We start from the raw sequence: 25848 nt of genomic DNA, 5'->3' as shown, positions 1-25848 counted from the left end.
AATTCTGGCATGAGGCAAGAGAACTTACTCATCCTCTAAACTCAGCATATCTGCAGCAGCTTTACTTTTGTTTAGAAACAGGTCCTGTTCGTTGCCAACCAAAAACAAAAGCCCTTAATAATTGAACAAGGAAAATTAAATTAACCAAAATTTGTTCAAACTGTAGAAAACAATGTTAGAGATCACATAAAATTCTGATCTAAGTAATTATTAGAGATCCTGCTAAAGGTTGAAATTTCATTTCCTTAAATACCTGAGTTAAATGTCACACAATTTCTGAGTCATTTTTCAACATTACAATAAAATAATAAAAACAACATTTTACAACTTTCCCAAGAATTTACTTACACTACTCATTCATATACACACAAATACATGTATTAAGGAGTCAAGGGCAGGGGATGAATGCACAACATCAGATCAGGAGTTTTTTTTAAGAAAGATAACAGACTTTATTGAATAAAAGGGAGGGATGTACATGAGGAGATGTACAAGGCCTTGCCAACCAAAAACAAAAGACAAAGCCCAATAGTTACTTGGCATTCTATTATCACTATACAAATAGTCCCTTCCTAACCCAGATTTTGCTATAAAGTCGGCAACTTGGTTTAGCTCTCTGCGAATCCATCCTAGAGTGCAAGCAAGAGGAAATCTCATGAATTTCTGCCAAAAAATGGGAGAACTTCCAAGGTCTAAAAGCCTGTCTAGAGACCCAATTATGACATTCCTAGAGTCCCCTTCCACTGCAATTAAACTAAGGTGCTGCATATTGGCAATTCTAAGGCCCTCAAGGAGGGCATGGATCTCTGCTTCCACCATAGTTCTCAAGGCGCCAAGGCGAGGCTAGGCAACAGGGGGGGTGCCTTGTCGCCTAGTCACCTAGGCGATGGATTTTTTTAAGTAAAAACATGTATCCTATGGTAGTTCCCTAGGTTCCATAATCATATTTCCTTAATAAATATCCATAATTTTCATAAGTATAAACTTCATGTTGAAGTATAGAAAATCAACATATTCATAAGAAGAAAAAGAAGAAAGAAAAGAACATTCAACAAATATAGGGGCTGAACTCCTATTTCTCTTATAGGAAAAGAAGAAAAGAAATGGTGGAAGAAGAAGAAGAAGAAGAAATTAGTATATAAACACACAAAATTAGTGAAGAAAAAGAAGAAAATGTGTTGATTGGACAACATTTTATGTTCCTCCTTACTTATTGGTTCAGGTTTTGAAGTCTTTGAGGGTTCAATACAGCATTTAGCAATTTTTGTGTTGATTGAACACTAACAAATAAGAAAATAATAAAAAGAAATTAGTAATATAAACACACAAAATGAATATGTTAGTTTAAAAATGTATATTTTATAATTATAACCTAAAAAATTAAGAATATAAAAGTTTTTTACAACATGCTATAAAAGATTGCTTGGCAATTAGGCGAGGCAAGCCTCCAAGGGCGCCTTGTCGCCTAGGCGTCGCCTTAACAACTATGGCTTCCACAGCATCATCTGCCTTGGAAGGACCACTACACACCCAAACCAAGTTACCATTAGAACTGCGTAAGAGGCCACTAAGTCCAGCTTCAGACAAGCCATCACAATTCCTCCTGAAACTTCCATCAAAGTTTAGAATATACTCACTCTCCTGTCTTGGAGTGATATTAGCAGGGGAATGGGGATCAGCTGGGGGAGTCAGCAACTCAGGCCAATTTCTTTGCAGGTCACCCAAATAGAAGCCAGTAAAGACCTTGCTATTAATCAACTAGCTATTAAGGTGAGCTCTGAGCAAGAACTTGACCTTGCAGAGTCTCCAAGGACAAGAAATTGTGTTCAAAAACTCTCCTATTTCTTTCTTCCCAGATATTCCACACAACAGCATGAATAATAGCTTTTTATCAACATGGAAAGATTAATTTTATTAATAATTGAGAGGAAAAAAACAGATGCAGGATTACAGAAAGCAGACAACATAGGTGTTCCTTCACTATGTGTTACAACAAGGCCCAGAAAAGTTGTTGGCTGTAAACCCCCTGTTTTGCTAAAGAGGTCAGTCATCCCATTTGCAGACCTTCTGATCCATGTGAAAGAAGCATTGAGTTGCCTTCCTAGGCTTTCAATCTCACTGAAGGAGTATCTATATATCCAAGGAGCATTACCCCTGTTGTCAGACCAAGAGATCACCAGTTTTGAGTTGCCTTCAATCTCCAAATTTTTAAAATCTGCCTATTTGACAGGTTTCAGTCCCTGCAGTACTAGTAGCTCATCCTTTATCAAGTCACCTACCCCTACAGATCCTGAATACAATGTCACCACTTTACTTGTTGAGTCTCTAAAGACACCACCAATGCCTAACAATAATGGGTATCCTATAGAGTTCCCATCAAAATTCAGCTTCAATTTGTTAGGAGCTGGGGACTTTCATTCCATCCATCCCCATCTTTTCTATCTTTTTAGAGGAATATGTGACTTCCTTCCAAGCCCGCAATATATCAGCCACTTTGGAACAGCTCAAGTGTTTTTATCGAATGTGCAACTTTTATCTTTATAGATTCCACCAGTTCTTCCTTGGATCTCATTAAGATTCTGCATTTCTCTCCTCCCATATAGTCCACACCACAGCTGCCCTAACTGATTTCCACATTGTTCTTCCCCTTTTGTCAGCTGCCTTTGGAAGTTTGGGTTGAAGAAGCTCACCACATATCTTGAGGTGTGTTCCATCTGCAACCAAAGAGGGAGCAAAAAGACTCCCAAAGAGAACAACAGGGCAATGGATCAACAAGTAGGGTAGGGATTCAGCATATGCATAACAAAGGTGGCACACATGAGGGGAGAGGCACTCATGTGGCCTCCTCTTTTGAAGAGGCTCACCAGCAATGAATAATAGCTTTCCAAACACACCTTTCTCTCTTACCCATGGTTTAAAGTATCAATACACCTCTGTGTATCGACAGGGGTGTATTAGTACTTTGAACTGTGTGTTTTATTTTTTAAGTTTTTTTTTCAAATTTTCATTTTTATAGATAATTTATATTATTTATTAAATAAAATAAAGAGTTTCCTAAAAACACCTTCAAATAGGTGCACCGAAACCATCACAATACTATATGCCCGATACAAGGCATATCGTATCGATACTTTGAACCTTGCTCTTACCCAATTTGATCTTCAACCCTTTAAGAGCATATGAACCCCTCCACTGAGTATGGGGTTGTCCAGCTGAAGCTGCCCCTAGCTAGGGTGTCAAGAAAAAACAATTTATCAGCAGGAAAATTTAAAAATTGAATTAATATGTGAAACAGAAATTATAGCAGAGTGATTATACAACCACCAAACAACATAGTGGACAATGATTCAAAGCCTGAGATGGAGAGAATTACAATAATGCCCAAAACATTTATTGCCTGAAGACCCCTTTTTTTGCTAATGTGTCGGCCAAAACATTTGCAGTCCTCCTTACCCGAACAAAAGTAGCATTCAAATCTTTTGACATGCTATCTACTTCCCCAAGGACATTCCTATAAATCCAAGGCACATAGTGTCTAGAAATAGTCCAGGATACAGCCAATTTTGAATCCCCTTCAACTTCCAAAGTCTTAAAGTTAGACTACTAAGCAAAACATAGGCCTTGCAATAAAGCCATCAGCAAAGCCTTAAGAGAACCTCCAACCCCTATAGGTCTCGAATACATAGCCATCACCTTGCTTGAAGTGTCTTCGAAAACACCTCCAATACCTACATTCCCCAGTTTCCCATGGAGCTCCCTTAAAAATTTAGTTTCACTTTGTTTGTTGGAGGTTTCCAATCCAGCACCACCTTTTTTCTCTCTTGAGAAGACTTTGCCACTTCATTCCACGCCCTTATCTATCATTCACTACAAAGCTTTGGAACAGCTCAAGTGTTTGTATCCAATGTACAACCCTGATCTTTATAGTTTTTTTTTTTTTTTGATCAATAACAAATTCACTAATTCAATAAACGAATAATTAGAAAGAGGAAGACAAACTTTCTTATCGTCCAATTACAATTTGAGCCCCCAAGAAAAGAAAAGAAAAAAGAGAAACAATAAAATTACATCTAAGCCCAAAACATTGATTCCCTCTCCACCCCTTGTTTAGCTAATCCATCAACAAAAGAATTAGCTGATCTTTTCACCCAAACAATCTTAACTTCCATCTCTCGCACCAGCCACTTAAATTTCCTCCTCACATAGTTGTAATTCCATAAGCCATTGTTGTCTTTGTTTAGCCACCCTACCACCACCTCCAAGCTCCCTTCAATTATGAGTTTTTTTATATTCATCTCCCTAGTTTTCTGGACTCCTTCCAACACTGCATAGATCTCAGCTCTGAGGGAGTCACCTACACCAATTGGGCCTGAGAACAAGGCAGAAACAACCCCATTCTCATTCCTAAAAACACCCCCAACCCCTGAGTTTCCAGGGTTCCCCTTACTACACCCATCAAAGTTTAGTTTTAAGAATCCAGCAGGTGGGGGGGTCCAAGACACACTCATTACTGTTTTGATTTGGGTATAGTTCGCAATCTCACCCCACTTTCTCAACATGTCATCCACTGTAAAATCTGTGAATAGCTCTAGGGACTTCAGCCACTGTACAACCCTTATATGGATTAGAGCCCTCAGTTTTTCAGCACCTCTCTACTTCTGAGAAGATCCTGGAATTTCTTTCTTCCCATAATGACCAGCATACTACAGCCCTCAGTCCCCTCCACATAGTCCTTCCCCTTTTCTTACGCCACCTAAAAAAAGAAGGGGAGAAAAGACTTTGCAAGTTTGATGGAGGGTTCCAATTACACCCAAAGAGGGAGACAGCCCACTCCCAAATCGACTTTGCGAATTGGCAAGACACCAGTAGGTGAAAACCAGTCTCGCTATCAGCTTTTCAGAGAACACACCAGTGAGGTGACAAACAAGTATTGGGTCTCTTCTTTTGGAGTAAACCACCAGAGTTGAATCTTTCCAGATAGGCTTCCCAGCAAAAACTACCAACCCTGGGAGGAATTGGTCTGCACCAAACCTAATTAACAGGGAAAGGGAGAGCTACAGGACTGGTAGACTAGCATAAGACTTTGAAGAAAGAAGCACATGAGAATGAGCCAATGGGTGTGTGGGTCCAGATTCTAGAGTCCACCTTAATAGAGTCTAAGAAAATATAATCAAGAAGTTCGAGGAGGCTCAAAATACTGTCGAGGTCTGAGTCCCTCACAGCCCTTCTTAGACCCAAATTCCACCCAAACCTAGAACTAGAAGAGGAAGGGGTAATGAAAGAAGAAACTGGCTCATTTTTTAAATCAAATAGAGCATACAAAGAAGGAAACTGGTCCTTAAGGGGGGCATTCCCCACCCAAGTTTGTTCCCAAAATTTTATGGTGTTACCTGAATTCAAATCATACCTAATAAGAGTGGAGAATACTGGCAACAACTCATGAATGGCTTTCCAAGGTGAAGCACTTGTAGTCCTTGCTCGGATTCCAACATCCCATCCATTTTGCTCCAACCCATGTATGCTTGCCACTATTCTAGCCCATAGTTTCTCCTGCTCCAATGGGAACCTCCACAACCACTTCCCCAGAAGAGTCATATTCCTTTTTCTAATGTTCCCAATCCCCAAACCACCACAGTTTTTACTCCTGGTCACCACCTCCCAACTCACCCTATAATCCCTCTTCTCCTCTCCCAGCTCCCAAAGGAAATCTCTCATCATCTTCTCCAATCTACTAGAAACTTTTGATGGGATTTTGATCACTGATAGGAAATAAATGGGTAAGTTTGCTAGAGTGGTCTTAATCAATGTAGTCCTCCCACCAAGAGAAAGGTAATTCTTTTTCCAAGAGACAAGTCTATTTTCAAATCTTTCCACCACCGGGTTCCAGAAGCTCTCTCTCTCTTGGGGTTATCACCTAATGGCAACCCTAGATGATTCAATGACCAGCCTAAGACTTCACACCCTAGCACTTATGCACTATGCCTAATCTCTCCCTCCTCCAAATTCACACCCACTACACAACTTTTCCCAAAGTTCACCTTCAAATTTGAAATTTGTTCAAAGAATTGTAGCACCAATTTCATGTTCCTGATGAACCCCATATTACCTCCTTCACATAACAAAATCGTATCATCAGCAAACTATAAGTGGGTGAGGGGGGTTTCCTCCCTTCCAACTCTCCAGCCTCTAATTAGGCCCCTAGAGTCTGCTATATGAATCAACTCCCCCAAAACATCAGCAATTAGTGTGAACAAGAAGGGAGATAGGGGGTCTCCTTGTCTTATACCCCAACTACCTAGAAAGAAATCTACCACTGTCCCATTCATTAGCATAGAGTAATGACAATTCCAAACACACCCCATAATCCATTTGCACCATCTAGCCCCAAAACCAAACGTGGTCATAACTTTCCTCAAAAATTCCCAATCCACCAAGTCATAAGCCTTTTCCAAATCCAACTTACAAACCACTCCCTTCTCTCTCCTTGAAATTCTCCACACTCTCATTAGCAATTAGGATTTGATTAGTAATATGTCTTCCACTCACAAGAGCTCCTTGGTTTGGTGCAATGATGTCTGGCAATACTTCCTTTAGTCTCAAAGACAATACCTTTGCAATAATCTTGTACAAGCTATTTACGAAACCGATTGACCTGAAATTCTTTGGATGGGATGCATCTTTCTTTTTTGGAACCAAAGCTATGAAAGTTGAATTCACACCTGGGTTAATAACCCTCTCCTATAGAACTCCTCAAACACCAACAGAAGGTCATCTTTCAAGATATCCCAATAGTCTTGATAAAAAGTCAATGTGAACCCATCCAGCCTTGGAGCTTTTGTTCTATCCATAGAAAACACAGCCTCCTTAATCTCTTCCAAATCAAACCTTCTTTCCATCCTTCTCCTGTTATCCCCCCTACATCTGACTAGTCCGATTCTTCTACCCACATCCCTCTACTTACAAGCCTTCTTAGAATGAATTTAAAGTGTTCTACAAAAGCCCCAGCTATCTCTTCTTGTTGTGTTAACTCAACTCCATCCACTTCCAATTTGGAAATAAAATTTCTCCTTCTTCCAATTGCCAAAGAGTGAAAAAACATGATATTTTTATCTCCCTCTTGCAACCATTTACATCAAGATTTTTGCCTCTGACTTATTTCCTCCTTATGTAGGCAATCCTCTAGTTGTTTTCTCAAACCTCTTCTTTGTTCCTTGTCTGCCTCTCCAAAATCTCCCCCTTATTCTTTAGAGTTAAGGCTCTCACATTGGTTCATCAGAGCTCCCTTTCTTTCTTCTAACCTTCCAAACTCCAATTGATTCCACTCCTTGATCTTTGCCTTCAAATATTGCAGTTTCTTGTAAAACCTCATCCCCACCCATTCTACCATTGGATTACACTCATTCCACCACTCCCTTACTCTTTTGGTAAACCCAGGATGGAGTAACCACATATTTTCAAATCTAAAAGGGGCAAGACCTCCACTCCTTTCCTCCTTGCATATCATTATTGGCCAATGATCAGAGGTCGCTCTAGGAAGAGCTCTAGATGCTAAGTTCACCCAATGTTCTTCCTAATCCAAAGAAAACAGAAACCTATCCAGCTTGGAGCAGATGGGACTAGATTGGAGATTTGACCAAGTGAATGTCTTATGGGCTAGAGGTATCTCTTTGAGTTCAAAGACATCCACAAACCTATTAAACTTCCTCATGCTAGTTGTCACCCTCTGATTAGTATCATTAGTTTCCTTCGTGAATCTGATCACATTGAAGTCCCCATGCATAAACCAAGGCCCATCCCATAGCCCTCTGACATCAACCAGTTCCTCCCATAATTCCTTTCTCTCTGTAGTCATTTGGTCCAAAAACATTTGTGAGCACCCACACATATCCATCCTCTTGCTACTTAAACTTCATGGAAAATGAGTATTTTTTCCAATTAGTTCCTCCAGGCCTTCCACCACATCCCTCTTCCACAATGTCACTATCCCACCTGAAGCACCCCACAAGAGCGCAGCCACCCAACTAATCCCCTTGGCTTTCCACACCCTCCTTGCCCATCTATTATCAAACTCCATTCTCTTGGACTCCTGTAATAGTATTGTGGGCCAAACCTCTTTAATACCTCTTTGATCATCGCTCTTTTTCTCGCACTTCCTATTCCCCTCACATTCCAACTAAGTATCTTCATGCTCACTTCTTCCTTCGATCCCTTCTTCACCTAACCACTACTTCCCCCCTTTCCTTCTATCTACTTTCAGCACATTCAAATCCTCCATCCTACATCCCAACTTCCCCACAAATTCTGCTATCATGTCCTCTTTATTAGATTCCTCCATCACTGTCCTCTCTACATATTCCCCTCCAAAACTACACTCCTCTCCACTGATCCCTCCCCTCTTCTCTCCTCTCTATCCTTCCTCCGTGTCATATTTTCTTCCACTTCACTAACGACTCTCAATAATTTCCCACACTTTCTCATTCCTATACCTTCCTTCCCACACCTCCCCAATGTTCTTCGTTCCCTTCTCCATAAGCTTAGAAGACCCACCACCTTGGTTGGTTGCATATGCATGGGCTGCAAGACTTGGAACGAAAATGGAATCTGGAACAAAGGACACAGAAAACGCATTAGTAGCACAAACTGAACTCACTTGGTTACCTGGGTTTGACTAGAAGGTTGGAATAGGACTATTTCTAGCCTCCCTGTCTTGTTCCAAAGGCTGGTAAATATCTATCTCCCTGAGTTGGTTGGAAAGCACTTCTGTCATTTGGTCAACATGGCAATCTTTCCTCTCTACCCCTGGTTCACCCCTTGCTAGTGTATTCCTGCTCTGCTTCTGGTTCTCCCGATTTACCCCTTCCTTTGAACCTTGCACATTCTGAAGTCTTGGGGGTGGATTATTCCCATTAATGTCTTCAGCCCTACTTGGTTCAAAATGTCCTGGTCTTCTTCCATCACCAGCCTGATCTTTCTGGTTGTTTGTTCCACACCTCCAATTTTCCCCTATATCACCTTGAAATAGGCATGCAATGTTCAACATACCCATTTCGCCTGCTGCACCGTATGTTTGACAGTGTATGCCCTTAGCTCCAATCAAAATAATGTACATTATGACATTTAATGTAAATGAATAAAGACATATTTGATTCATGTTATTATAGTGTGTTTTTGTGTAATACCCTTAAACTGGACGCATATGAGACTCGTGTTAAGTTAATCTTCACAGCCGTTCGATAGATCTGGGGAGATTTATCCTGCCAAGGCTGACACTGATGTGCCGCCAAGTTGGTTGGGGTGGCTTGTCTCAATTGCCAGGGTGAGACCTGAGGTACATCCAATGTGGGTTTTCTTGAAACCCTGAACCGGACCGAAATTCCAGTGTTGCCTTGGACCTTGGAGATAGATGGGCAAAACTGGAATGTTACACTTAACCCCTAGACTCAATTATGATACTACATTAGGTGTCGGATTGGGTTGTCTTTGATATGCCAATCAGTGAGATCCTTAAAGGGGGTCAAAACCTGGGTATGTTGGGACAGTCCGAGAATTCATTTGAGTGGGTGATCATAGTGACAGGATCAGCCCCTTTGTCAGACAAAGTGAATGATTGGGATGCACTCTCTCTGATGGAAACCAAAACTGCTGGCAGTTGATTTCAACCGTTGAAATTTGTTTTGCAAAATATATTTATATAGAGATATACATACATATAATATATATATATATATATATATATATTTATGGTTTCAAAATATTTGCAAAATGTTTTAATTCTCAGGATCCATTTGAGTAGAGAGTGCAGCACTACTGTACCTTGCAGTCGAGGGAGAGGTCCTCTCTTGTCGGGCAGTGCTTGATCATTATGGGCTGAGAGGTTAAGTGTAAGACCATTGAGGGTAATACCTGATGGGTTAATCTTGCATCTGCCCACAGTCCTTGGGTTTTTATAAGGTGGCTTGACCCAGGGACCATTTAGTGTAAATGTTGGGCCCATTAAGAGCCCAAGGTGATGGACTCAGGGGTTCACTGTCTCCAACAGTGAATTCGGCCAAGCCTTGTAACAAAGGTTGGGTTGAACCCATATGGCTGATGTGTAGATCAATGTTTGGGTCCCACGCCATACAAGGATAACCAACTGGGCAACAGTTAGGAGGCTAAGTGAGCAGATGGACTTAATGGGCCTAAAGCCCAATTCGAATTGGCTAAATGAGATTAATTAAAAGAAGGCGGTTCTGGGATTTAGATTAGCAGATAGGATAAGGAATTATCCCTATCCACTCAGAGAGTCTAAATCCAAATAAAGATTTGGATCAGGAAACTCCTAATTATATTAGGAGGGCTGATATTTATCTACAGATAAGATAAGGGATTATCCTTATCTCTTAAAGAGAATCCAGCTCCAAATACAAGATTTGGATTAGGAAACTCCTAATGGGATTAAGAGAACCTCTCTTTAAGGCTATAAATAGGAGAGCAGGGCGAACCCTTAGTACACAACAGAAACCAATTTGACTGCTGAATTCAGAGAGAGACAACACAGTTAGACTACATTGTTTCCTTCTCTCCTGCTCTTGCCACCATACCAATTCGATCTCCACCTGTGGGAACGATCAAGAAGTGTTCTTGATATTATCTTTTGGCAGAAAAGGTAATCAGAAGTCGTACTCACTAGCCCTCTATCAGATTCTTGCTGAAGAATCAGGTTCTTGCTGAAAAGCCATCCTGCTGATTCTGTTTCATCCTGCACCGTGTCATCTTCGGTGGAAGCAGTCTTTGGATCTTTCCTTGGGCGTGAACACCTTCATTGGAGGTTATTACTACTTCATATCAGGTATATCCCTCCACTCCCTTTTGGTTTTAGATCTGGTCTAGTTTAGGTTCAAGATTGATCCTTGAAAATGTAGTTTTCTAAAATAGGGAATGTGATTCCCACGTGGGAGAGAGAAATTTTGGAATTTCGCCCAACCTTCCTGTAGGGTTCGGCCATCCATATGATGGATTCTCATCCCTTCACCATAACCACCACCGTCATTCACACTTCCAATGCTGGTACCGTCATCGGAGCAGTCATCTGATTCTTCATCAACGCTACACTGCACCCACCCTTCGTCCATCTCCTCTCTCTTCAGCTCTATATCTTGCATACCTTGAGTTCGGTTTCTCTATGGAGCATTGAATTGCGCTAAACTTCTCACTATTTCCACGGGGTATCCATTGTAGAGAGCCATGTTTATCTTCCCTCCACCGTTGCAACTTCACCTTCACCAAACTCACTGATTTCAAAGATGATAGATTCGGTCAACTGCATAGCCTGTTTCAAAGCCTTGCCCCAACCCACATGCGTCTTTAAGTGATCACGTGGGTCCCCATCTACAATGAGCTTCACACATGCGTTATCCATAATTGAATATTGTTTCAGGCCCATGTCCCAACCCATGCAACTCTTTAAGTAATCACGTGGGTCACAAGTTGTATTGGGCTTAAGACGTAGATTGTCATCAGCCAAAGTGAATTTCAGGCCCATGTCCCGACCCACGTGTGTCCTTAAGTTGTCAGGTGGGTCAAAACTTTGCACCCCGGTTAGGTAGTCGGCCCACCCAACCATTTAAGCGGCTCAGACCATGCGTTTCTATCATTAGGTCCTTTCAACTTCTTTGCCACATCAGCGTATGATGGGTCGACCACCTGACGTTTCATCTTAAATGTTTTTGAAATATTTCTTCTTTTAATGTGGCCACCCAAAACCCCTTTGGAACTCAACTCTTCCTCTTGCCCAAAAAGTCCCCCCTGTTCTTTCCCATCCCCTCCCACTAAAGCTCTACCACGTAAGTTTCCTTCCTCCATGTCACCTTCTTCTTCCTCCTTCGAGCAGCTTCTCCACAGAGACGCTTCCACTTCCGTCAAGATCCAAATCCTCCTCCAAAGTCCCTCCGAGAAGAGAATGGCCAAACAGGGCACCTCCTCCGGCTTGATCCCTTAGATTCTTACCTTCATCGCCGTCAAATCCCTGAAGCTGCAGTCCTCCATTAATCCACCCATCATGTGGACTATTTTTTCGACTATCGATTTATTCCAGGGGTTGAACGGCACTCCAAGGAACTTGATATTGAAGCAAGCTACTGTAATACCTCGCTCATTACAAGACATATGCCATTCTTCGACGACGATCAAACCTTCCTTTGTTTCAATAGAAGAGAGTTCTATTTTCGCCACACAAAACGGCATCACAAGAACAGGTTTTCTAATGCTGAAGTTCTTCCTTATCTCCTCTGCAACGAGCTGCCAGTCCTTAATCTTCCTTCCAGCTGTCAACACAAATTTATTGTTCCATTTCTGCTTGTCCACTTCCAACTCCAATTTACTCGATTTAATACAGCAAGCAATGTATTCTTCCACTGCCATCTGAGTTATCTGCTCTCCCTTTCCTACCAAAACACGCTCTCTCTCCCCCATCTCTGTTTTCTCCGTTGGAGTCTTTTGCTGAACCTTTTCATTTCTCTCCATCACTACCAGGTACTCCTGTAGCTTATCTGCAAAATCACTTCCACACTGTCTTCCTATTTCCTTCCGGAATACACACGAACTTCCTGTTACTTTCCCCAAAACTTTCTGTAATAGCTGTGAACCACCCCTTCCTGTTGTTTCTCAGCTCAGCTATAAAATTTTTGCTTCCCATATTCAGCTGACCTTTCCATCCAGCTTGTTTCTTGCTGTAAGTAGCTGCATCTATGAAACCCTTCAACCAAATCACTGCATCGCTGCACAGAAAAATAGTTGTTTTTTTCTCTTCTCTGATCTTCAGACACGCCTGTCCCTTGTTTCTACAAGCTTCAAACTCCAGCCTTCTTCTCCATGTAATCGCTGGCTTGAACTGATCCATGTCTACCAACCCTGTGTTAATTTGTGACCTAGGATAACATTTAGATGACTCCCATCAAACTGCACCTAAAAACCTTGATCTTTATAGTTTCAATGACTTCCTCCCTTGACCTGCATTTTTCTTTGAAGATTTTTCCTTTTTTTTTTCCTCCCAAATAGTCCACACAACTATTGCCTTGACTGTGTTTCACATGATTCTCCCTCTATTTATTGGCTGCCTTAGGAAATTTGAATTGAAGAGGCTCGCTACATCCTAGGGAGGATTCCACTTGCACCCAAAGAGAACCAAAATATACCCAAACCAAAAGGGCAAGGGATAAATAAGTAGGATCAGGTCCATTTGCAAAGCAAAGAGAGTAAGTGAGCTGGGAGGACAAGGTTCAACACAAACAAAAGAAACTGCAGAGAGCTCAGCACAAGACTCAATAGGAACTAACAAAGGAAATGGAGAAGCGAACAACTCAATGGACGCTCCCCCCCCCTAGAAGAATGACCATAAAAGGGAATTCACTCTGTTTGGATAAACTGATTTATCCTGTAGTCCAATTGCTGAATTGCTGCTCATGATTTAAGATTATTCCCTTGTTTTTTGTTCTTAAACCTGATCTATTTTTAATGGTTGAAATTGCCTCTTTTGTTCAGCAGTTGTTTCTTTTTATTATCAGCTTATCATGCAATCGAGAGATGAGTTGCAAGCAGCTGGTTTCCTAGTGGAGAGAATTGGCTGTAATCTTTCTAGTTGATAGTTCTAAGTGACTATTTGAAGGAGAAAGTGCCTACTTTGATGTGTTGATTTGGATTTTAGAGGATTTAGCTAAACCAAGATCCAAAAGGCTGAAACTTTAGATTTGAATGTTAATGAACAGGGGGTAATTCTTTGACAGTAAGCAGTAAGTATTTGTCCAAATTTTTCAAATTCCAGCATGCACATGTCAGGTGCTTAGCACCTGTTTGAAGAAACGCTTGTGACATTTTGTGACCTTTAAGCTTTTACAGAACTTCTTTGTCATAGGATTAATTGTAGAACATGTTGCAGAAGAGATGTTTGCAGAAATGTTCAAGTGGTTTCAACAACCATGTCTCTTGTGCCATATACGTGTTTAGTGAAATGCTTAATTGGACTAGAGGGAGAATAATCTTTGTTTAAAGATCAATTATTATCAAGTTATCTTTGTGCTGCTATTAGGCTATATAGAATGTTAAAATCTCTCATTGTGCAGTGTCCTTTTTCTTAAATAGTAGTGGCTTTGGTTTGAACTATAGCACTAGTAATGTAATGTATTGTTATTGTTAGGGAATGTAAACAAGGGTGACTTGATGGTAGGTTGTGTCATGGGTAAGAGCTGTGGGCAACCATGAGTACTATATTGGCCGTTCCTTAGTGTAAGAGCCATGGGCCACCATGAGTACCATCTAATCAACTGAAGACTTGTTTTATCCATGGAGGAGGTGTGTGCAACCATGAGTCTTTTCATGCTGTTTGGATCCATGTTGAGGTGGAGTAATAGTTGGTTGCAATCAATTTTATGATGTGCTAGGCTGCTAGCTTGAGGGGGAGCTTTGGAGTGTTAAAATTATATTATTCATGAAAAAAGAGGGTAACCGGGGGGAAATTATAATAAGGGATTTAATGTAATATTATTCATATTGAGGACATATGGCATTAAACAGAATAGACTGGCAAAACAGGATTCATGTAACCAACCTCATATGGTTGGGATAAGGCTTGGATGATGATGATGATTCCTATTGAGGACTACTTTGTAATCTAGATATTTCTAGTGCTTATATAAAGCATTTATCTCATCTGAGTGAGAGATTTGTTATGGTTGCTTAGGGGGCAATTCAAAAGGGTCCAATGCAATCCTGTTCATAGGGCATGTTCAGCCTAATAGTCCTTGCCAATTCATGAAATCTCTTTCTATGCGTTTTGAATGAAATTTTCAAGAGCTGGCATTGGATAGATAAATGTCAACTGCGTTGCAGTTAAAGACAGACAGCAACGCAGAAAATCCTTTATTTTGTTAAAGGTATTGCCGCATCGGGTAAATCATCCAACCAATAGTACATACCCTTACCAATTCATGAAATCCCTTTCTAGGTGTTTTGACTGAAGTAGGAGAGTTTAGTCCAGAGAAGAAACAAAGTGATCCTTCTTGAAAACATGTTCATCTATCCAATACCACTAGCTATAATACAGAGCACAGACAGTAATCAGATGTTTGTGTGTGGGTGTGTGTGTGTGTGTGTGTGTGTGTGTATATAACAAAAGAGATCACCTCATCAAGGTCTAAGCCAATCTGAGAAGTATCACCATCACCAAATCGCTCTGAGTGAAGAAGATAGCAAAAAAATTGAATTAAACTTTAGCTACTATACAACAACACCGTATTAAAAAATTAAATTGTCAAGCCAGCCAAATGGAATACCTACCATCCAATCCAAACTGTGATGTGGAGTAAACCACACCATCCATGGCATCTTGAAGTGTAATCTGCTCCCTCGTACTAACATGATGATCAACATAGTTACTGCATAAATTGCAAAAGTTAAAGGTCAGAGACAGAAACAGGTCCTTAATCCGAATATATAAATTAAATATCAGAGAAGTGCACACATGCAGGATGAGAATACCACTCATTGGATCTTCTACTGGAGAACTATTATGTTTTAAATCAAACTGATTTCATGAAAGCAATCACATCTATTGCTCACTTTTCAAAATAAAAATAACGGGCAGGTGGCCCATGGAAAAATAGAAAAATTCAGATGAAATTGACTTTTCAAAGAAGAAACCTTTTGCATGAAACTCATTCAATGGTGGACCTAGCATTATCCTATTCTCTTACGGCAAGTAATTACTTGGAGAATATGTTTTCATCCAGGATATGAAAATGGACTTTAGAACCAACCTCTGAAAGAATGCACTGTCTGGCAGCTCAAAATCATCAAGATCAAAAGTCTCCGGCAAGGTGATAGAATGATATGGTGCAGTAGATTCTTCGGGCGGCAAATCAACTGCAGTTGAGCGAAAAGCTTGCTTTACCTTAAGCAGAGCCTCACTGCAATCATGGAAAAGATAATTCACCTTCCGAGAATATATCCTCACCACGCCAAGTAGAAGATGGCTAGACAACCGCAGTGCAATCGGTGCTTCAGGGAAAAGAATTGAATCTGCAAAATACATCAAGATCAGAAAATTTAAGCAGAGTATAATAATAGGGAAAAGCACAACATGAGGAACTAAGGCTGAAGTTTGAAATTAAAAAATAATAACAAAACAATCTACATATATCACTTGAATAATTTTCTTGATTCATTTCCTGTTGCCTTTGCCAGTCAATAATTTATTACTCTTTAATAGGAAGAAACCCTTACCTTACCCCAGTTTTCCTTCTATAATCTTTTATTGATTACAGAAAAAATAATTATTTAATATAGAGTACCCATCACTGTTGTTAACCATCATCACCAGTGAGGAGTCAAGTTCTGCCAAGGTTCAAAGTATTGATACGATACGCCCGGTACGAGGTGTATCATATCATATCGCAAGGATTCCGATACACCTGCTTAAAGGTATTTTCAGGAAACCCTTTATTTTGTTTATTAAATAATATAAAATATCTATAAAAATGAAATTTTGAAAAAAAAAATAAAACATGCATGGTTTAAAGTACCAATATTGAAGGGATTAGAAATCCATCACATGGACGCCCAAAGATTGCGGAATAAGGGGCGAATTTCAAAAATTTTTCTCTCCCTTCAACTAGGAATCACATTCCCTATTTAGAAAAACATATTTTCAAGGATAAATCTTGAACCTTAAACTGAACCAGATCTGAACCAAAAGGAATGGGAGAGAATGATGATACCTGATACGGAGAAGTAATATCTCCCAACGAAAGTGTTCACGCCCAAGGAATGATCCAAAGACTGCTCCCACTGAAGATGGCGCAGTGCAGGATGGAGTAGAATCAGCAGTGTTTTTCCCCAAGAACTCTGTCCTTCGCAAGAAACAGCAGTATGGAACGTGAGCATAGCTCCCTTTTCAATCCTTTCTCAAAGAATTGATGTCAAGATCCAATCTTGACTTCTCCCACAGCTGGAGATCGAACTGGCAAACAGGGCGGCAAGAGCAGGGAGGCGGCAAGAGAGTATTCGCAGGGTGCAGAATTCTCTCTTCTTGATTTCAGCACTAAAGAGGATCTGATGTGTTTCTTGGTCTCTCTCAAGGCTACCGCCCTCTCCTTCCTTTTGTTAACTTGAAAAGATCAGCTCCTAATCCCATTAGGAGGTGCTTATCCAAATCATATTTGGATCAGCCTTCTCTTCTAATAATAAGGATAAACCCTTATCTTATCTGTAGATTAGATTAGCTTTATCCTAATCTTATTAGGAGGTTTCTAGATCTAAAACACATTCAGATCTGGACTCTCTGAGTGGATAGGATTAAGACCCTATCCTAACTGCTAATCCATCTCAGAATTCGCCCCTTTAATTAACTAAATTAATAGCCCAGTTCGAAATGGGTTTTAGGCCCATTAAGCTTATGTGCTCACTTAACATTCCTAACTGCTGCCCAGTTAGGCTTCCTTGTATGGCGTGGGACCCTAGCATTGATCTACACATCAGCCACATGGGTTCGGCCCAGCCTTTGTTACAATGCCTGGTCGAATACACTGTTAAAGACAGTGCACCCCCTGAAACCCATCAAATGGGCTCTATGGGCCCAACACTTACCCTAAGTGGTCCCTGGGCCAAGCCACCTTGTAACACCCAGGGACTGTGGGCAGATGCAAGATTAGCCCATCAGGTATTATCCTCAATGGTCTTACACTTAACCTCTCAGCCCATAATGATCATACACTGCCCGACAAGAGAGGACCTCTCCCTCGGCTGCAAGGAACAGTGTTGCACTCTCCACTTATATGGATCCCGAGAATTAAAACCTTTTGCAAACATTTTAGAAACCATAATATATATACTTTTATATCTCATATAAAATATATTTGCAAAACAAATTTCAACGGTTGAAATCGACTGCCGGCAGTCTTGGTTTCCAACAGTGAGAGTGCATCCCCGATCATTACCTTTGTCCAACAAAGAGGCTGATCCTGTCACTATGATCACCCACTCAGATGAACTCTCGAATTGTCCCAACATACTCAGGTTTTGACCCCCGTTAAGGATCTCACTGATTGGTACATCAAAGACACCCCGATCCGACACCTAGTGCAGTATCATAATCGAGTCTAGGGGTCGGGTGTAACTTTCCAATTTTGCCCATCAATCTCCAAGGTCCAGGGCAATACTGGAAATCTGGTCCAGTTCAAAGATTCAATTAATCCCACACTGTATGTGCCTAGGGTCTCACCCCGGTAGCTGAGACAAGCCACCTCAACCGACTTGATGGCACCACGGTGTCAGCCTTGTCAGGATAGGTCTCCCCAAACCGACCCACTGGCTGTGAACTTTCTAAACTAACACAAGTCTCAATAAGTGTCCAGTTTAAGGGTATTACACAGAAACATACCAAGGGAACATGAATCAAATATGTACTTTTATTCATTTACAATAAACTCATAAAGTACATCAATTTTGATTGAAGCTAAGGGCATACAAAACTGTCTAACAAATATACCCCTGCCAATACACAAAGGTATGTTGATACTTTAAACCATGCCTTAATCCCTGCATAATAGTAAAAAGTTCTGCAAGTAAGGAATCTGAAACCCCAATTGGGCCAGAATAAAGTGCTGCAACTGCACCCCTACCATCTTTGAGGACTTCTATACCTGAAGGAAGTGGGTTTCCAAAGGAGTTGTCTTCAAAATTCAGTTTGATTCTGTTATTTCTAGGTGGAATCCACTCCCCTTGCACTGTTTCTTTCTGAAAAGAGGAACTTTCTATTCATCAAAAAAAAGAGGAAGTTGCTATTACTCAGCCTCTAAAAAAAAGTATCCATAGTGTAATCATTGGAGATTTCCAAAGTTGTTGGTTCAATGGACAATTCTTAATTGAATGCCTTCATTAAAGTATACAATGATTTGCTCTGCCCTTTAAACATCATGTTATTCCTCTCCTCCCAAATCAACCACAATATAGCTGTTCTGATTGTTCTTCACATCAGCTTCCCTCTTCTTTTGGGCAAGGGAAGGAATCTGGAGTTGAGCAAGTTAGTAACATCAGAAGGCGGCAACCATCTGCAACTAAAGAGAGAAGAAAAAACTCTCAAACACGAGACACAAAAGACCAGGAGATTAGTAACTGGGATATAGACTCAACATTAGCAAAGCACAGAAAACAGATATAGAGGATAAACAAAGATTGGCTCTTCCCTTTTGGAGCGAATCACAAATGTTTATTTTACCCAACAATACCTCCCAACAAAATGGTTTCCCCGCAGGTGGAAGTGACCAGCACCACACCTTCGCTAGAAAGGACACCGCTAGAGCTGCTAGGCAGGTAAGGAAATCAAAGGACGCACAAGAAAAGGTCCCAAAGGATAAAGGAGCTCAAACCCTGCTATCAAGACAGGAGGGATCTAATCAAACAACATCAAGAATGGCAAACAAGTCTAACAAGGAATCAACATCACTCTCCCTCAAGCCTCTTCTAAACCCAACTACACAATATCCCCATGCAAACCCAGAAGGGGCCAGGACAAGGAATTTGGACACAAGTCACACAAGTTCAAGCTTGTAATTGGATAGAGCATACAAAGAGGGGGATTTATCCTTGAGCACAAAAATCCCCAACCCACAAGTCTTCCCAAAAGAGGACTTTTAGGTCATTCCATACATCATATCTTATATAGCTTTTGAAGGTAGGGAGAAGTTTGATGATAGAACTTCAGGGAGAGAAAAAGGAAGACCTAGAAAACAGAGTAGCATCCAACCCATTACCAACAAGCCCATGGATGCTGACAACTACATTGTGTCATAGTGAGTTCTTTGTAGTGGGTATCTCCATTACCATTTCCCCAACAGAGCTTAATTTCTAAGAGTGATATTACCAATCCCCAAGACCCCTAGCTCCTTACCTACTTACTAGATCCCACCTCATCAAATGATCCCTCTTAGACTCACATAGCTCCCAAAGAAAGTCTCTCATAATTTTCACAATTCTCTTAGCCACTCTCACTGTGATACATAATGTAGAAAGGAAATAAGCAGGCAAGTTGGGCAGAGTAGCCTCAATTAGAGTCATTCTCCCCCCTAAAGAGAATCAAGAGATGTAATTTCTCTTCCACGTGACCAACTTTTTTGGTATATCTTTCTAACACAAGCTTCCAGAAGTCATTAGCTCTAGGATTCTCCCCCAAGGAGCGACCTAGATACACCATAGGCCACAGGCCACAAAGTTGTCTCACAACCAAGAAGGTTTGCTATAGAGGTTTACTTCCGGTCTTTATTTCCTACCTTATCCCTACCAAACCTTTGAAAAATAGCTATAAGAGTCCTCAACTCATCTTTATTTCCCCCTTACAAAATAAGATGGTGTCATCCGCAAACTGCAGGTGAGTAACTCTCACTCCCTATCTACCTAACATCAAACCTTTTAACATATCATCACTATCTGCTATTATGATCAACTTGCCAAGAACATCTGCTACCAAGGTGAACAAAAAAGGGTGAAAATGGATCCCCTTGCCTCAATCCTCCTTAGCTAGGAAGAAGTCTCTTGATACCCCATTAGCCAAGATTGAGTAATGGCCTCACTAAGCACCGTGTTATCCATTTATGCAATCTTTCCCCGAACCTAACCTTCTCTAGAATCTCCAACAAGGACCAGTCCACCAAATCACATGCCTTCTATAAGTCTAACCTGCACCCTAGACCTTTACTTCCACTACATTTTCTCTCCTCCACACATTCTTTTGCAATAAATATCTGATCCATTATTGTTTTCCTTCAACAAAGGCACAAAAAAATTTCACGAATTTTTTTGGAGCGTAGGAAAGTATCTTAGAGATTTGTTTCCCAAAAAAACCATAAAAAACAAAAATTGAACATTTTGATTGGTTGATGCAGTCTATGATAAACCAAGTTGGCAGCACACAGCTATTCATTGATCTCTTGCAAATTCCTGGAGCTGTAAGCTGTGAAGGAGTGAACAAGTGCCAATCTCATCTCTTCTATTTTTGTACCCACTTTTCTCAAATCAGCCATCATTGGGCCATGATCTTGCTTTAGTTTGTGTCTTGATTTTATGGAGATGAGAAACATGTTATTTTGGATTCCTGAAAAAAAAAATGTCATCATTTGGTTCTTATTCCAAGCAAAATTTAGATCCAAGGTTGATTTGAAGCAGTGCCAATAAAAGTTGTTGAATCTTCAATGTGAGACTTGCCAATTAGCAAAGAAGTAATACTCCTTTCTTGTTCTGGGCATCTAAAAGAATTCCACCGTTTTTCTTTAATTTTAAGACTAAACCTTTACCAAACCATGTGCAATAGAAATGCTTAAAATAACTGGCATATATATTTTTTTCAGTAGCAACAGGCATACATATAACAATACAAGAATGTGCATGATGCTTCTTTGAGTCATAATAACAAAAAAACAGAACCTTTAAATTACTTTTTTTTATAAATAGAACTTTTAAATTACTTTGTGGTCAACTAAGCAGGCTAATTGGGAGGGGATGGAGTTCGTGCAGGCAGGTCAGTGGAGGAGATCCTTAAGATAGAAGCAAAAAATATCCTGTTCGAAGAGATGAGAATCAAGGGGAAGGTAAGCCTGAAGATAAGGGAAGCGAAAAAGGGTACAATATTGCTGGAAGGACTAGAAGTGATCGAGTGGCTAAGAAAGTTCATAGCTGGAGCCTGTTCAAAAGGTAAGCAGATAAACTGGCAGGATTTTAGTACACTAGAAGGGAGAAGATATTTTGTTGAATGTAAGAGGAATAGAAAGGGGTTCTTCATAGCTTTTGGCTGAATTTGTTGGAAAGGGACAAAGGCAACTGGTGTGTCTACCAGCAGGAAAACAGAATCAAGGTTGGGGGGAAGTTGACTGGTTGCTCAAAGAATAGCAAATGAGAAAAAAGCCTCCATAAGGGAGGAGAAGGCTTATCTCAGTAACAGCAGGATACAACAAGGGCCAGTAGTCATGGCAAAAACAAAAGGCCATTGCAGAATGGTGGGAGGTCTAGAGAGAGAGGAGTGGGATAGTAAGTTTGTGATACAAGCCAAGGAAAAGGTTAATGATTGGAGGAGGGGAGCTGACTTACTAGCAACCAGGTTTAAGTTGAAGAGTGTTTTCATAGTAACCCCCTTTGATAACTGTAAAGCCATCCTAGATCCATTAGAGAATGATTTGGAAATATTAGCTATCAATGTTCAGGCTGACTTCGGATCATTCACAGTCTTCAAATGGAATCCAACATCCAACTCCAAGGATTTTTTTGTTGAAGATGGTGTGGTGGTGCATGTAATAGGCTTGCCATTCCATCTATGAAAACAAGAAATAGCAGAGTCTATAGCTATGTTGTGTGGAGGAATCTTGAAAGGTGCTTTCTGGGGCGATCTCTATTCAGTAGCAATCCTGCTAAGTGGTGTGAAGCCAGAAGAAATTCCATGAAAGGTAGAGGCACGAACAGAGGGGAGCTTTGTCTCTGTGTTGTTAGCTTCTTCCATTGAAGCAGGGCTGTGGAAGGAGGCTCGTTTGGTAGGAGGGGAGAAGGAGGAAGAAGAAGCACTACGTGGCCTTGTGAGATTGGGTAATTCAAATGGGAAGGGATGTTTTACTAAAAAAGGCCAACAAATTCTGGGAAGCCAAAAAGTTTTGGGGCAGTTGGAAGGTCAAACCTGGAGAAAGCAAGAAGAGGTTATGACAAATGGCAGATCCTTTGCGCAGGTGGTGTCAGGGGAAAAAGACAAAAAGCTTCTAGTGTTGAAAGGGAGAAGGCTGAACCAGCAATTTTAGACAAGGAAGGTTGCTGGTTCGACCATTAAAACAGGGGGGCGTGACTCTTTAAGTGGTCACGTGGGACGAAAAGAAGGGCCCAATCGAGTGGATCCCAGTTATGGTGGGCCGGGAAAGGATTCTCAAGTAAAGGAGTTGGGCTACTATAGTCTTGAGCCCAAGGCCCATTATAAGACAGATGGGCCAAGGGACACGTTAAGTAAACACGTGAATGGGAGGAGGGATGAGTTGATAGACGAGATAAAGCGTTTATCTTCTTCAACCCCGAACCCTTCCTCTCGACCGAACAGATCAGGCGCAAAAAAGTCTCAAGACTCGCAGTCTCGAAGCTCTCTACAGTGGGTCCCTTTGAACCTGGCGAACCGTCTCTCACCAGATAGGCGCAACCTGAGATACCTGAAGCCCAGTGATGAGAACAGAATAGGGCCTGAAGATTGGTTGAGTGAACAAAACAGCAATGGCGATTCTGATAGAGATGAAACGCTAAGTCTGGGAAGTTTGTCTCCGAAAAGCAACAAGGATCTTCTTGAAATAGAAATTTTGTATACAGAGTTGTTGTTTTTAGAGGAAGAGACTGAAGAGGCAGGTGGTGGAAAGACTAGGATTGGTGAAGAAATTGGTTCTAAAGTTGTGAAAACTCCTCCTCCCTTCGTCGAGGGAGCTGACCCAGAGTCTAATGAATTACAGGATGTTGGTGGAGAGGGACAAGAGTCAGCCGTGAGGATGGATGTGGGTATTCCAATGTCGGAAACACAGAGAAAGGTTTTCCAAGTGGGTAGGTCGTCAGGAAGTGATTCTTTCACCATGTCTACTTCACAACCTTGTCCAAAAAGGGGAACAGCTATAAAACCATTTGTTAACTGTCAGCAAGTCATTTCCAGTGATTCTAGTCCTACCCCCGTTCTTCCAGGTATGGGTGTCAATTCTGTTTTAGGTACTGACTTGTTTGCTATGCTTGTAACAGATATCCCAGCTTCCCATCCATGAGTTTTTGATGCAAGAGAGAGGGTGATAGTGGAAGGAGGAGAGAGGGTGTTGGAAGGAAGTAGTAAGGGGGAGGCGGATAGAATTTGGGAGATGATCTGTAGGACTCGTGGAAAGATGTTGTAGCCAAAATAAGTGTGAGAAGGGTAAAATTCTTTCTCAAACATTGGCTGGAAAGGATGGAGAAATTGGGAAGGGGGGGGGGGGGGAAGAGGAACAAATAAGAAAAAAAGATCTGAAGTGGAAAGGCTAATTTCAGACATTAAGGGGGATTTAGAATTCAGTGGTAGAGGGGATAAGAGGAAGGGCCTAAAATGAGGAGAATATGGCCTCTTATTGGGTTCCTTTGCTATTTTGTATCGATGAAAAAGATTAGCTGGAATGTAAGAGGGTTAGAGAGTGCAAGGGAGAGAAGGGCGATCAAAGACCTACTCCGAAGGGAAAAACCTGATATTGTGTTGTTACAAGAATCCAAACTGATGGAATTAGATGGGAGATGGGTTAGGAGTTTTTGGAGGTCTAGAGGTTTAGGTTGGAGCTCGTCTCCTTCTTGGAGAGCTTCGGGGGGGATTGTAACACTGTGGAGGGAGGATGTGGTGGAAGTAGTGGAAGAATTGATAGGCAGATTCTCAGTTTCTATTAAGTGCAAGAATGTAGAAAATGGGTGTATATGGGTCTTAACCAATGTTTATGGCCCTAATTCCTATAGAGAGAGGAATGAGATGTGGGAGGAACTATATGCAATCAAGGGGCTATGGGATGGTCCTTGGTGCCAGGGCGGGGATTTTAACGTCATTAGATTCTCTAATGAAACCAGTAATCCCCAACAGGTAATCTCAACAACCATGAAAAAATTTAATGGTTTTATTGAAGATTGTGAACTAAAGGAAATACCTCTGTTGCAAGCCAGTTACACATGGTCCAACCTTCAGGAAACCCCTTTGTGCTCGAAGTTGGATAGATTCCTTTTAAACCTTACCTGGGAGAATAGTTTGGAAAACTTGGTTGCTAGGGCATTACCTAGGGTCACCTTCGATCACTATCCTATCCAAATAGGAATTGAGTCTTTTCCTATAGGACCCAAACCTTTTAGATTCGAAAATATGTGGCTTACCCATCCAGATTTTGTGAAAAAAGTGAAGGAGTGGTGGGGTGAGGAGGAGAGGAGGGTAAGATGGAAGGGGATCAAGTTCCATAAGAAATTAAAAAGGTAGAGAGCTAAAATAAAAGAGTGGAATAGAGATCAATTTGGTAGAATTGAGGAGCAAAAATTGGGCCTAATCTCTCGAATAGAGAATTTGGATGTAAAGGAATCTCACATTGGGCTGACCGAGGAGGACAGATTGCTAAGGAGACAATTAAAAAAGGAGTTGGAAGAAGTGTTATTGAGGGAAGAAATCAATTGGAGACAAAAATCTAGACACAAGTGGATTAAGTAAGGCGATGGGAACACTAGATTCTTCCGTGATTTGGCAAATGGGAGACGAAAAAAGAATTTTGTGACCAAGCTAGAGATAGGAGAGGAGTTGATTACCAACCAGGATGACATAGCCAGAAAATTTGTGGACCAGTTCAAATCGATTTATAGAAGGCCTTTGAGTGAGAGAACAGTCATGGAAAGGGTGGGATTGGCCAAGAATTGATGAAGAAATGGCAAGGTGGCTAGAAAGGGATTTCGAGGAAGAAGAGATTAAGAAAGCTATCTTTCAAATGGATAGATCCAAGGCTCCGGTTCCAGATGACTTTACGATGGGTTTTTACCAAGACTGTTGGGAGGTGTTGAAAGAGGATGTAGCTGAAGTCTTTAAGGAATTTGTAGACAATCACACTATAAGCCCTGGAATTAATGCCACCTTTTTGGCCTTGATACTTAAGAAGAATGATGCCAACCACCCAAAAGATTATAGGCCTATTAGTCTGGTGACAAGCATCTATAAAATTCTGGCTTAAGTGCTCTCATTGAGGTTCAAAACAGTCCTCCCTAACATCATTAGTGAAACTAAGGGGGTTTTCATTCAAGAGTGACAAATAACAGATCAGATTCTAATTGCGAATGAGT

At 41.0% G+C, this 25848-nt stretch overlaps 1 protein-coding gene across 2 annotated transcripts in view; it reads right to left on the bottom strand.

Moving 5' to 3' along the window:
* Nucleotides 1-25848, bottom strand: part of LOC148845919 (sister chromatid cohesion 1 protein 4-like) — a 74464-nt gene that overhangs the window by 40365 nt on the left and 8251 nt on the right. The window contains exons 1-5 of one of the 2 annotated variants that reach the window (XM_088954817.1): nt 16752-17018; nt 15792-16053; nt 15313-15410; nt 15159-15208; nt 29-84 (exon numbers count right to left, since the gene is read on the bottom strand). In XM_088954817.1, the coding sequence (XP_088810943.1) occupies nt 29-84; nt 15159-15208; nt 15313-15410; nt 15792-16053; nt 16752-16917 (632 nt within the window). In that variant the 5' untranslated portion in view covers nt 16918-17018. Of the gene's footprint in view, nt 1-28; nt 85-15158; nt 15209-15312; nt 15411-15791; nt 16054-16751; nt 17019-25848 lie in introns of those variants that run through there. The other variant, XM_088954818.1, reaches the window with a different exon arrangement.

The sequence above is a fragment of the Nelumbo lutea genome, chromosome 7 (genome assembly GCF_056320005.1).
Source record: "Nelumbo lutea isolate HS-2025 chromosome 7, American lotus-T2T, whole genome shotgun sequence".
Taxonomy (NCBI): Eukaryota; Viridiplantae; Streptophyta; class Magnoliopsida; order Proteales; family Nelumbonaceae; genus Nelumbo; species Nelumbo lutea.
This window is presented reverse-complemented; position numbering and strand designations above follow the sequence as displayed.